The sequence below is a fragment of the Oryza brachyantha genome, chromosome 2 (assembly GCF_000231095.2).
Source record: "Oryza brachyantha chromosome 2, ObraRS2, whole genome shotgun sequence".
Lineage (NCBI taxonomy): Eukaryota > Viridiplantae > Streptophyta > Magnoliopsida > Poales > Poaceae > Oryza > Oryza brachyantha.
In genome coordinates this window covers 26,152,063-26,165,048 of record NC_023164.2, presented here as the reverse complement: position 1 = coordinate 26,165,048, position 12,986 = coordinate 26,152,063, and the positions used below count along the sequence as shown (strand labels likewise).

At 41.7% G+C, this 12,986-nt stretch overlaps 3 protein-coding genes across 3 annotated transcripts; 1 reads left to right on the top strand and 2 right to left on the bottom strand.

Annotated features, from left to right (window-relative positions):
• Positions 1-3,013: 3,013 nt before the first annotated feature.
• On the top strand, positions 3,014-5,545 carry LOC102707003 (transcription factor PIL1-like). The gene is made up of 8 exons (XM_015833864.2): positions 3,014-3,451; positions 3,529-3,627; positions 3,706-3,771; positions 3,884-3,949; positions 4,160-4,462; positions 4,574-4,643; positions 4,741-4,882; positions 5,250-5,545. The coding sequence occupies exons 1-8, from the start codon at positions 3,026-3,028 to the stop codon at positions 5,305-5,307; spliced, it is 1,230 nt and encodes a 409-aa protein (XP_015689350.1). The 5' UTR covers positions 3,014-3,025; the 3' UTR covers positions 5,308-5,545.
• Positions 5,546-5,891: 346 nt separating this feature from the next.
• Positions 5,892-7,942, bottom strand: LOC102706724 (proliferating cell nuclear antigen). The gene is made up of 4 exons (XM_006648010.3): positions 7,518-7,942; positions 7,275-7,427; positions 7,073-7,170; positions 5,892-6,389 (listed from the first exon to the last, which is right to left on the bottom strand). The coding sequence occupies exons 1-4, from the start codon at positions 7,834-7,836 to the stop codon at positions 6,168-6,170; spliced, it is 792 nt and encodes a 263-aa protein (XP_006648073.1). The 5' UTR covers positions 7,837-7,942; the 3' UTR covers positions 5,892-6,167.
• Positions 7,943-10,487: 2,545 nt separating this feature from the next.
• LOC102706447 (auxin-responsive protein IAA9-like) lies at positions 10,488-11,639 on the bottom strand. The gene is made up of 3 exons (XM_006648009.2): positions 11,196-11,639; positions 10,951-11,053; positions 10,488-10,846 (listed from the first exon to the last, which is right to left on the bottom strand). The coding sequence occupies exons 1-3, from the start codon at positions 11,578-11,580 to the stop codon at positions 10,804-10,806; spliced, it is 531 nt and encodes a 176-aa protein (XP_006648072.1). The 5' UTR covers positions 11,581-11,639; the 3' UTR covers positions 10,488-10,803.
• Between the last annotated feature and the right edge of the window lie 1,347 nt (positions 11,640-12,986).

Here is a 12,986-nt window from a genome sequence, read left to right as displayed (position 1 = left end):
TTTTCTAAATTACATTTCTACGTGGAACTCCATTTTACTTTATTTTAAATTATCAATATGTATTTATACTTATATTCTAAACAGTACTCATACATAAAATCTTTTCTGCATAATATATATTTTTTATGTAAATTTTACATGCTTCTAAATTGTATTAATATCTTGACTCTTTCTCTTAATATTAGTTTTTTATTTTCTTTATTTTTACACATGGACTCCAAAAATCTACTTCTGGACTCTTTTTACTTTATATATATAATAATAGAAGTTTTGACGTGTTAGCTTCATCGAGGAAGTTTTAGAAATATTAAAAACAACAAAAAAAGAAACATAACCTAACGCTATCATAAAATAATATATGACGTGTTAACTTCATCGAGGAAGCTTTAAAAAGATTAAAAAACAAAAAAATGTTCCGACCTGCCGGATTCGAACCAGCGACCTAAGGAGTAACTCTTATTTTTCATTATTTTTACACGACGACGTTTTTTATTTTTCGTTATTTTTAATTCCAAAAATCTACTTCTTGACTCTTTTACTTTTTTCACATGGACTAATTTGTTTCTTTATTTTTATTTTATTCAAAAATCTACTTTTAATCAGATTATATATTTATTCAATTAATGTGGGATTTTCGAGTCTTTAAGAGTAAGCGCAATGACTCATTTTTCTATTACTTTATATGTGTAATTAAATTGTAGAGTTTAAATTTAAACTTGCATGTTAGTGAAATGATATGTCTTGAATTAATGTATCTTGGTTTTTTTTCCTTTGTGTTTTCTCTTTTAATTTTTTTTAAATCTTTTGCATCTATGAAATAATTAAAAGTTTATGTGATTTTTTTCATCTATTGCTGGATTTGGTCATGAACGAGATCAGGACAAATTGTGTGTTATCATTTTTTTCTAAGGACCAATCGGTCTTATTTCTTGATGACCGTAAAGAACAAAGAATAAAATTGGATTATTCGGTTTCAACGAATGGTCACCCCTAGTACAATAGGACATTTTGTTCTAGATATTTTCATGATGAGATTTTTAGATTTTCTTAAGGAACAATTATAAAGTTTAAATTTTGTTTTAAAAATAGTAGTCCATTTGTTTTATATTTCAAGAATTTCTTATCATGTCTAGATTAGTTTATTGATTAATACATATTATTTATATATATGTGTAAACTTATTAGTATTCATATGAACCTAAATAATGTTATAAAATATTACTGAGTTGTTTGGTTGACGTGCTCAATTTTTCTAAGTTTGTCACCGTATTTTAGCTAACTCGACTAAGGCCCGCCCCGTCAAGAGGGTGGTAAGTTAACTTACCTAGCATAGAAAACGAAAATATAGTAATAAATTAGTACATGATTAATTAATTATTAAAAAATATAAAATAGATTAATATGATTTTTAAAACATCTTTCTTATAGAATTCTTTTGCAAAAAATATATCGTTTAGCAGTTTGTTAACTGTGCGTGTGAGAAACGAGGGAGGTAAGTTAACTGATGAGCGGGGGCGAATGTGGCCTAAGGTCATTCCCAACCTAATGACTAGAATGATGTCCATAACATTAAATAAGTTGTCACCTAGGATAAAAAATGACGTGGCAAGTGAATAAATGAGAAAATGGAATGAAACCATGTTTTGCATGAGACATGGTTTCTACACAACATCCAAGATATCATGTGAGATAAGTAGCATTAAATTGAAGTATGAAATAGTGGTGTTTGCAGTAGAAGAATAGTGTCTTGTTCTAGTTTCTTGATGATGGAGAGTTTATGGAAACTATATCTAGTGTTATGAGTACGGAATGGCCTAAGCCCCGTTCGGTAAGGGAAGGGTATAAGTTAACTTATTCGGTACGGAAAACATAGTAATAGATTAGTACATGATTAATTAATTATTAAAAAATATAAAATAGATTATTAATATGATTTTTTGAAAATAACTTTCATATAGAATTTTTTGCAAAAAATACACGTTTAGTGTGCACGAAAAACAAGGGTATAAGTTAACTTAGGCGAGTCTCAATGCATGTTTCATAGGGGTGCCATGCACATCAAATCGTGTGTCATATTTGCAAAATTTTTGACTTGACAGTGTTATTAAATAAGAGAGTTTCATGAGATGAGAGAGAAGTTTCATCCCCATAAAACTCATTTGGCTCGACTATCTAGTTTACAGTCTCTGTAACTATCTTATGAAACTATGCATTGAGATCGGTCTTAGAGCAAGTTCAATCATATAGTCAACTGCTGGCTATAAATTGTCTGTAGCCAATTCATACAACAGTGATATACTACACAATTAATATTTAGCTCCACCTGTCATACACACACGTATTTTGCAGTCTGTGCTGCAGCTGGCTACAGATACATAGCCCGCAACTTTTCTATCTGCTCTCTTATCATCTTAATATATGCTTATAGCTAGCTTATAGTCTGATAATATACCTGCTATGGGGGACGAAAACGACCTAATTAAAGTCACACTTTTAACTAACATACGAGAAGTTTATCATATTTTATTATTATTGACCCACGAAACTTATATATCAAAAAGTAAACTATGTCATAACCATTGACATAAACTAAACACGCATAAATTTAAATTTGATTAATCGACACTTTCGTATGCTCAGCTCGGTGGTATACCACCAAACAACCCCTCAAAAATGTGCCTCATTGACACTTCCGTATACATCCGCTAATGCTGCAGCTGAGGTCAGGTCACGGCATTGACACGGCAACAGTGAGACCGATACGCTCGCTGAGAGCACGCGCGGCTCGAACAGCAGCGCATCAGCATCTGCTCGATCCGTGCGGCGACGAACTGAACTGAGCTGAGCTGACGGCTCCCGAAAGGAGCCGGCGCGAACGCTGTATCGTACCAGCGAGCAGCAGTGGTACTGGTACCATGGTGTGTGTAGTCGATGTCCATGTCGCACTGTTCAGCCCTGAAAGCCGAGCCCAACACGCCACGCCATTAATGAACCGCGCGAACAACCTCCACCTCCCCATCAATGCATGCCCCCAGCTCGCCACGAGCCGATCCGGAGCCGTCGACTGGCCCGACCGGCGCCGCGCTGCCGGCCGGAGAGAGAAGAGACGTCGTCAAAAGCTCTGCCTCGCTCGCTGCAGCTCTGCAGCTTTCTCGGTCCGGAGGAAAAGCCAACACAAAACCAGAGAACAGAGAGAGAGAGTGGCAGCAGCAGCAGCAAGGTATGGGCAGCTCATGAGCAGCAGCGTACGACCTCTCGCTCTGCTCGCCATTTCTGCGCGCTTAAAAAGGAGTTCTTGGTGCGTGGTGGTGGTGGTGGTGGTGTGCTCTGTTCGCGAGCAAGAACTGCTACTGCTGCGGCCATGATGGAGGACGGCGGCGGCCAGGAGCACCTGGATTTGATCATGCGCCACCACGGCAGCATGGGGCTGGATCGCTGCTGCGAGAGCGAGGTGCGTGCCCGCGCTCAGTTCGATCGGATGCTCCTGCTTGCTTTCTGGTTCGATTTCCTTGGGGGTTCTTGTTGTAGGAGGCGCTGGGGTCGTCGGAGTCGGAGCCGACGACGAGGCCGGCGCGGCCGCGGGGCAAGAGGAGCCGCGCCGCCGAGGTGCACAACCTCTCCGAGAAGGTTAGGCCATGGCTGGCGATCGTGTTCTTGGTGTTACCCGGCTAGGATTTGATTCTGATGACGATGAATTGGGCGCAGAGGAGGAGGAGCAGAATCAACGAGAAGATGAAGGCGCTGCAGAGCCTCATACCCAACTCCAGCAAGGTCAAACCAAATCCTCTTTCTCATCCTCTTTTTTGGTCAGTGGATTTGCCGATTGGACACCAATAATTTTTGTTCTTGGAATTACTACTAATAGGGCGCTTCGCAGATGCAGACGGACAAAGCCTCCATGCTCGACGATGCCATCGAGTACCTGAAGCAGCTTCAGCTCCAGGTTCAGGCAAGTGAAAATGGTGCTGCATTGCTGTTGGATTGCTGACGCCAAGTGTGAATTTTATTCGGTTAGGACGTTAGAAAATGTTGATCTAATTACACCATGTCACATTGTTGTTTGCACGGCATTTGTAAGAAAAAAAAAATAGAACACATCAGTATGCATATATGCATTCCTTCAGCTAAGTGCTGTTTGATTGCTGAATTTCTGCTCCAGATGTTGTCCATGAGAAATGGTCTATATCTGCCCCCGGTGAACTTATCTGGAGCGCCTGAGAATCTGCCAGTCCCACAAATGTGTGCTGCACTTGATCAGAACAGTGCCAAAGCATCACACCCCTCGGTCGTTTTGCAGCCGGCGAACCAGATTTCAGGAGCACATCTTCCATTTGAGCTGCCAAACCAGCATAAACCTCTTTTCTTACCAGGTGTACCTAATACAACCACTCCAGAGCCCCGGTTACTTGTAGAGTCTTCAAGATCCAATCTTCAATCCTTACGTTTCACTGAATCCGCTGAGGTAATCCTTTTGTATTTTAAGATCTTTAGTATAGTGTGAGCATCTTTCCTTACAAATAGAATAGCACTTCACATGGTCATTTTTCACTTGTTTTATCCATTTATGTTGAAGATGATCTATCCAGATGAGATGATGTTAAAGCACCGCCTGACTTCAGCTAATGAGAGCACAGCTGTGCCAGGTTAGAGAATACTATTTCCAATAACCAATAGTGGTTTCAGATTGAATTTTGGTGAAAGTTTTTTACATAGACTGATCAACCTTTTTCTTCTTCATAGGAACCGATGCAAAGTCTGGTAGGCAGGACACATACATGATGAATGCTGATCGTTTTGATACATATGCACTCAGCAAGGACCAGTTGCAGAACATTATGCCGGAAAACACAGAAAATGTACTTGATATGCCACACTTGCATAGGTAGATGCTTTTGCCACTAATTTATACTAGTATTGAAACTTGAATTATGCTGTGTTGATCATAAGCATGCTTTAGGGAGATTGGACTGGATGGTTTAGAAGATTAGTGCAACGACAATGTTTTTTTGGTTTAAGATATATGAGCGATAGAGAAATGAGCCTAGAGTTCGAGCTGCAGGTTTTGAATTGCTGGTAATTTTTTTTTCTAGATTACGTAGCAATAATCACTATCCAACAACCATCTTTTGCTTATGCTTTTTAGGCACAACCTACAAATTATGAGATCGTGTGAAGAGTATGTTTTACTTGTTTAAAACTAGTGTGTTTCGGATCATAAGCTGACAGTTCAACCTCCAATCTTTGGACAGGTTGCAAACTGGTGACGCTGAAGTTAGGGTGGAGGGCAGGATCAAAGTAAACCTATGATCTAATTTCCTATTGGACTTTGTGGTTGTGGAATGCTTTTGAAAATGTAGTGTAGCTTAATGATGATTGGTGATCATGAGCAGAACCTAGAACATTATGTACTCTGGTGTAGTGGTGTGAAATGCTTTGTAAAGAGACATTATAAGCTGCCAGTGACAATGAAAATATCCTTTGTTAAGAAATGTGGAAGATAACATCAAATTATATCAATATTGCCAATGTGCCAAGGCTGGAATTTGGGAGATTTCTATTTTCGCTAATTGCCGTTGTTATGGGGTTTTCGACGAAGACCTGCATAGTTTCTCATTGTTAAAACCGATGTTCATATTCTCTTTTATCACAAGTGGCTCCGAAGAGCTTGAAATACTCCCTCGGTCCAAGATTATCTATAACGTCTCCGTTACAAAAGGAAAACAAGTTTGAAGTTTGAATCTTGTACCAAAATATTGAAGACAACTCCGTCCAAATTTATAGTGAAACTTTTGGAAACCTTCTCCAATATGGAAATTAGGCAGTCACAGCTTGACGAGGATTAACAGTTCTGGGCCCAAATACTGACGAAAGTTTCAACCGAAACGCAGCTCTTCTCCAACAAATATGTAACCACCGAAATGAACGAGCAAATTGCAGCACAAACATGCTACATCCATGCAGTCACAACTCACAAATCTACTAAACCTAACATTCAGAACTGTAAATCCACGGATTTACAGAAGTCACAGATACAAAGCTAAAGCATTCCGCCGTAAGCGATGATATAAGCATAACATCATTTTTGCTTACAAACAAATGTTAAGCAGAGGATGGTTTGACGACCTAGAAGAAAAGGTAGGCAACATTTGGCATATCCCTATGTTGCATTATGACTTCATTTCCTCATCTTCTTCAATTTTCGGTGCGAGATAAAATCTTATGTAGCCCATCTCAGCAACCTTATATTCAACCACCACTGGCAGTTCAGACGAAAGGCTGATTGTCACTTGATCAGAGAGTGGGCTCGCCTTGGTGAAGGAGTTCATGTACCTCAAGGCGAAGGTTAGTGAGACTGGTTCTTGCATCTCTATAATAGTAGCGTCTTCTGGCTGCATCGACCCAAAAAAAAAATGAGCCTGTGACGAACCAAGTGTTGCTGTGTGATCCTAAGCTGGTACTCCAGTATGAAAAAGTAACAGAAACCTAGTAGTTGCCGTTACTACTAGCATAATATTCGACTAAGATTTCAGGTCTATTGCAGCAAAAAAAAGGACCTTTTAGATGGTTTAAAGAGAAACATTAGCCTATTTCCTCAAAGAAATATATACGGATACAAACACAGGTAACACAATCATTGACCCAGGACCATACACATTATAAACACATAATAGAAAATTTAACAAGCAAACAAGGGGGACCACAGATATAACTTAATAATTATAAGTACTTTACTGTAATTGAATCTAATAATTTCTTCAGTGCACTGTATATTGTTCTCCGTGGAATAAGTAGCCACTTTAGCTAACATGTCTTTCTTGAACTACAATAACAATATCCAGTAAGGCCAGTTTAGCTATAATGTTTTTTTCTTGAACTAAAATAACAACATCCAGCAAGTCACCCCAATCCGTGGACAGTGCTGTTAACCAGACTATTTAACCAATATAAACAATTCCTGACGGAATGGCTTTCTTAACTATCTTCCACAACAGCATTCCAAGTTTACTAACCAGTGATAAACAGTATACACCAACTTCATAGCAATTTAAGAAGACAACATATATAAAATTACCTTGTCAACGGTCTTGTTCTGCCTGCAGACAATGTTAGCAGTTCCAATATCTCCAGCGGTGGAGAACTTGACGCCCTCCTTGGTCACCGAGATGATAACTGAAACGCCAAGCAGTCCAGAGATTTAAGAATTAGGACAATCCACAACAACAAAATTAACAACAAGAGTTCTGCAGAAACCACAGTAGAACAATCCCACACACCAGTGTCGCCGATGCTGCTCAGATCCTTGCAAATCCTGGAAAACTCAGCGGACGGCATCCGCACGATGGCCTGGTACTCAGAGTCAGGGATGCCGAGGTGCTCGCTGTCGATGTCCATTAGCTTCATCTCGAAATCAGCAATCTTATCTTGGTCTATTCACCCAAACGACAAAAAAAAACCACGGCCACCATCAAGCGCCGCAAAAATCAAGAACAGGAGGGAGAGGGGGGGGGACTACTCACTGGGCGACTCGAACATGAAGGTGACGGTGTCGGAGCCGTCGTCGGCCTTGATGGTGATGATGTCTTCGTTGCCGGCGCAGCGGAGCATCTTGGCCATGTTGTTGAGGTTCATCCCCATGGAGAGGTTGCGGTCGCAGCGGTAGTGCTCGAACCCCTCGGAGCGGAGGAGGAGCGCGACGAGCGCGACGTGGCTGGAGTCCATGGCCTGCAGCGAGAACCCCGTCCCGGAGCAGTCGAAGTTGGCGTCCGTCACCAGGTCCCGGATCGCCTCCAGCACCTTCTTCAGCAGGCTCCCCTGCACAAGCCTGAGCTCCAACATCCTGGCAGCAGTGGCAGCAGCTTCCCTTCGTCGGCGGCGGCGTCGGCGCGGCGAGGCGGCGAAACCCTAGGATTCGTTTGGGCGGGTTTGGGAGGCGGCGGGGAAGGAAGGGGGAGGGGAGATTAATAGGGACGGGTTTCGGGGACGCGGAGCGGAGGGGAGAAATTGGAGGGAGAAAACGCCGCCGCCGAAATGTTTCCCGCTTCTTGCAGTGGAAGATTCACCTGACGGGTGGGGCCACGGGAGGATGCGGGCCCACCTGGCAGCGGGTGATACTTGGATGCGCGGGGGCGTTCGGTGACCTGGCGATTTGGAAAAAGGGCGGGGCATTTCGGGAACTTGGCGGGAGATGGAATTGGCTTTCGCGCCATCTCACGACTTGGCGCCTTCCCTCCAACGATTTTGATTTTCTTTTATGGATTAGTGTTTGAAGTACTCAAGTACCCCAAACAAATACTACGGCTTGACTAATGGCCGAAAGAACGTACGATGCAGCTGGAAACCATGGGCATGATCGTTGGCTTTTTCCCAAATGTTATATTTATAAATAAATGTTTTCATATATTGTTCTTAATAAACTAAATATTAAGACTAAAAAAACTATGATAAAAAAAACTTAAAATCAATATTTTTTTTTACACATTTACGCATCCATTTGAGCGCGGAAATGGAGTGGGTACACTGTTTGATCCCAACCGTCGATTCGATCCAACGAGTGGAAGCCGGCCCAGCCGGGCAACCTCCGTGGGCCGCAGTTAGCTCTTCCCGGCCCAGCTTGTTGGTCTACGAAGAGTGCGAGCGGTCCATGGTGGATCTGCCCCAAATCTCACTTGACAGCCCACGGTACGAACTCTGCTGTGGCGTCTCCGCGTCTGCGAGTGGTAAAGCCGGCAATAAGTTTCTTTTTTTTTTCTTTCCTTTTGCGAAACAAACACCGCAAATACACGAGTTCATACTATTGCCCTATGATCAGTCTCCAAAGGCTAGGTTGGTAGTAGTATGTGATAAGATTGATAAAAGCACCACGAGATATCTTAATATTGATGGGTATATCGTCTATCACTAAAATAATAATTACTACCTCTGTCTCCCTAAATATTTTACGCCGTTGACTTTTTGACACATTATAATTTATGACCATTCGTTTTATTTATTTTTTAAAATATGTAAAACTATATATATACATAAAAGTATATTTAATAATAAATAAAATGGTATAAAAATAATTAATAATTATGTAAATTTGTATGCATGCATCATCTAGGTCCTGAACTCTCAAAATGCATTTTTGGGTTTCTGAATTTGTGGGGTATCATATAGGTCCAAACGGACTCCGACCCGCTCCATCCGCTGACGTGGCATTCCACGGTAGCGCCTATGTATTGCTGTTGCCATATGGGTCCCACATGTTAGTATTTCTCCTCCTTATTCTTTTTTGAGTGAAGTGCACCGGCGGTCCATAAACTTGTGTGCATGTGTCATCTACGTCTCTGAACTCTCAAAATGCATTTTTGGGTCCTCAAACTTGTCCGAGGGTGTCATATATCTCTCTTCCTTATTCTTTTCTCTCCCTTCTCGTAGGCGCCACCGTGGCATGCCACGTCAGCGGATGGAGCGGGTGAAAGCCCGTTTGGACCTATATGACACCCTCGGATAAGTTCGGGTACCCAAAAATGCATTTTGAGAGTTCAGGGACCTATATGACACATGTACACAAGTTCAAGGACCGCTGGTGCACTTCACTCTTCTTTTTTCTCCCTTCTCGTAGGCGCCACCGTGGCATGTCATGTCAGCGGATAGAGCGGATCGAAGCTCGTTTGGATCTATATGACACCCCCGGACAAGTTCGGGGACCCAAAAATATATTTTGAGAGTTCAGGGATCTAGATGACACGTGCACATAAGTTTAGACACCGCTAGTGCACTTCACTCTATAAAAAAAAGTCAGCGGCGTCACATATTTAAGCAGAGTATTAGTCGTAGATACGAGCACCCATTGAATCCATGAGAAACTTAGCCAATTGAACTACGTTCACTTCGTGTGTGCGGTTATCTTCGATCAGCTAGTGCCGCTGAGGCTTTCCTGATTCCAGGCTGAATGTATGTATGTACTAATAATTGATCATTTACGTATTGCTTAACAATTTCACCACGTTCTATTTTCTGTGAACGTTCGTATGCTGTAGTTGCCCGTACAGTCTGGCTTCAGAACATCAAACAGGGGCAGGGTTGCGTGTGATATGTCAGTCTACTGTCTCCACTGAGAGGGTGTTTAGATTGAGAAAATTTTTAGGAGAATTGTCACGTTAAATGTTTGATCAAATGTCAGAAAAGGTTTTCGGATACGAACGAAAAAACTAATTTCACGGTTAGCCTGGAAACCATGAGACGAATCTTTTGAGCCTAATTAATCTGTCATTAGCACATGTTGGTTACTATAGCGCTTATAGCTAATCATGAACTAATTAGGCTCAAAAGATTCGTCTCAAAATTTTTTCCGTAATTGTGCAATTAGTTTTTTGGTTCATCTATATTTAAAGTTTTATTTAGATGTCAAAAAATTCAACGTGATATTTTTGGAAAAAAGTTTTAGGAACTAAACAAAACCTGATTCAAAAGAAGAATCTCACATCCAGTTTGGCAATGGAAATTTGTAACAGTATTTGCTTCAGGTGAGAAAAATGTTTTTTTCAGAAGTTTGATAAAAAGAAAAGGAGAAATAAAGCAGTATTATACAAGAGATCAGTTTAGACCAAACAGTTGGTGTAAAAGCAGAAAACTCTTCGAAAACATCATCAAAACCTATCCCTGGGCAAACATGAGAAGATGTGACCAGCTACAGTATAATCTAGCAGTACTGTCTTTGACAGAAAACCCTTAATTTCATCCTAAGACTCCCTCATGAAAATTTTACATGTACATCAGTGCAGCCACACGCAGAGATTCCACGCAACCAAAAACATTCAGCTAACCCAGTATCTTGAGACGTTTCACCGACCGCGAAAAATCACTGAAACAAAAACCACAGAAATGAACATGTCAGTATTGCACATAATCTAATGCCCAACCGTGTCAAACTGTCAACCCATCAAGCTAGAAAGTGAACGAACTTACTCCCATGGCACGTCGCCGACCAGCATCCAATCCCCATCGCCGTCCTCGTAGGTGACCACAGGTTGACGACGACGATCATGGTCATCGGTCGTATCCTCGTCGGCTGCAGTTATCGCAAGAACCAAACTGATCAGCATCAGATTAATAATCGCAGCTGAACTGAGTGATTAGATTGTGTGATCGGTTTGCGATCGCATGTGATTTATGAATAATTGGATGCGGTTTTGGTTTAATCAGCTGCTGACCTTGGTGGTGGTGGTGGTGGTCGCCGTTGGTGGGGAACATGCGGGCGAGCGTGGCGGCGAGCTCGTCGTAGGAGGAATGAAGAGCCAGGTCCAGCTTCCTCCCGATGGCGTCGCCCTCCTTCTTCACCTTCACGTAGTTGGCGCCGCACGCCCGCCGCGCGGGCCTCACCGGCGGCCACCCCACCACCGGCTTCCTCCTCCCACGGCAACCGTCCTCCTCGCTGCCGTCGTCGAAGAGCGGCAGCGTGGTCGCCTGGAACGCCTCCGGGAAACCCCTCTTCCCGCGGGCAGAGCCACCGCCACCGCCGCCGCTGCTGCTGAGCTCGTCGACGACGAGACGATGGGCGTGGGCGTTGGGCGGCGCCAGCCCGAGCTCCAGCTCCATGGCGGCGATCTTGACGATACTTCCTAGCTGGCTGAAGAAGCGTGCAAGTAGGAGTAGTAGCTGTGATCTTGATTTCGTTGTAAGTTGAGATGCCGACGCGGGAGAGTGGTATATATGCGGAGACGTGCGGTGGTGTTGGTGTGAGGGAGGGAGGAGATGAGGAAGAATCGGTGAAGGGGGAGGCAGGGTGTCGGGGGCGCGGGAAGCACAGAGGCGGGCGACCTGTCTCCCTGCCTCCTACCTTTGCCTTGATTTCTTCTTTCTTTTTTTTTTCTTGCTGCCAACCGACGCGCGCGCGCACACTTCTCACCTGCGCCTGCAGCGATCGCCGATCGCGTTCGCGTTTGCCACCGGTGTGTTCTGTCGGTCCGTGTGATCCTGTGGGCTCTCTGAGATTCAACGCTTCAGCTTTGCCGCCGGTGTAACGGTATTTACAGTGTTGTGTCTATGATAGTATATAAACTTAATGAGTTGTGATGTGGGGGTAAAACATCATATGTTAAGTAAGAATGAGAAAAAACAAGTCTTACATAAAACATATTTGTGAATATAATTCTAAGATTTAGTGGAAGATGAATAGCACTAAATTTGAATATAAATTAATAGTATTTGTATTGCAATAGTAGTTTCTAGTATTGGTATTTTACCTCATCTATCATTTCATTTCACAACATCCATTATTCATTTATCAAGGGCATCATGTTATTTTGTTATTAGTCTTAATTCGTACTAAACAATTATAGGGATTCTCGTACCCATATTTTTTAGCTTTTGCTTATGTTTATAAGTTAATTTTTTTCAACTTTAAGTCTAGAGTTATTTTTGATGTTTTTCTCATAGCACTTTATTTTTCAACATTGACTCTACATCTCTGTGAATACATGTATAAATATTTTACTCATAAATTATTTTCTGTTTATAGATATGTCGTTTTAATTTTTTTCTTAAAAAAGAAAAAATAACCCCTTAAATTAGGATAGAGTCATTATCTTATGCCTTGTTTAGTTTGAAAATTTTTTTGCAAAAATATCACATCAAAACTTTAAACACATATTTGAAGTATTAAACGTAGTCTAATTACAAAACAAATTTCAGATTCCGTCTGGAAACTGCAGGACGAATTTTTTGAGTCTAATTAATCCGTTATTAGCGCATGTTGGTTACTGTAGTATTTATGGCTAATCACGTCCTAATTAGGCTCAAAAGATTTGTCTCACTATTTTCTCCATAACTGTGTAATTAGTTTTAATGTTTATATATTTAATAATTTATTTAGATGTTCAAAAATTCGATACGATGTTTTTGAAAAAAGTTTTTGAAAACTAAACGGGACCTTATAGTAAAATGTTGTAAGTCGGACGACCTGTCCGAGTGACTGCATCCGTTGCACGGTTGGGCATTGACGC

Bases quoted from the DNA above. Each gene is read 5' to 3' on its own strand.
- LOC102707003 (XM_015833864.2), top strand. From the start codon at position 3,026: ATGCCCCCAGCTCGCCACGAGCCGATCCGGAGCCGTCGACTGGCCCGA. The intron at 3,452-3,528 runs GTGCGTGCCCGC...TTCTTGTTGTAG, and splicing joins ATCGCTGCTGCGAGAGCGAG to GAGGCGCTGGGGTCGTCGGA. The intron at 4,644-4,740 runs GTTAGAGAATAC...TCTTCTTCATAG, and splicing joins TGAGAGCACAGCTGTGCCAG to GAACCGATGCAAAGTCTGGT.
- LOC102706724 (XM_006648010.3), bottom strand. From the start codon at position 7,836: ATGTTGGAGCTCAGGCTTGTGCAGGGGAGCCTGCTGAAGAAGGTGCTG. The intron at 7,428-7,517 runs GTGAGTAGTCCC...TTGGGTGAATAG, and splicing joins CTTCATGTTCGAGTCGCCCA to ACCAAGATAAGATTGCTGAT. The intron at 7,171-7,274 runs GTGTGTGGGATT...TTGGCGTTTCAG, and splicing joins GAGCAGCATCGGCGACACTG to TTATCATCTCGGTGACCAAG.
- LOC102706447 (XM_006648009.2), bottom strand. From the start codon at position 11,580: ATGGAGCTGGAGCTCGGGCTGGCGCCGCCCAACGCCCACGCCCATCGT. The intron at 11,054-11,195 runs GTCAGCAGCTGA...CGATAACTGCAG, and splicing joins CCACCACCACCACCACCAAG to CCGACGAGGATACGACCGAT. The intron at 10,847-10,950 runs GTAAGTTCGTTC...TTTTTGTTTCAG, and splicing joins GTCGGCGACGTGCCATGGGA to TGATTTTTCGCGGTCGGTGA.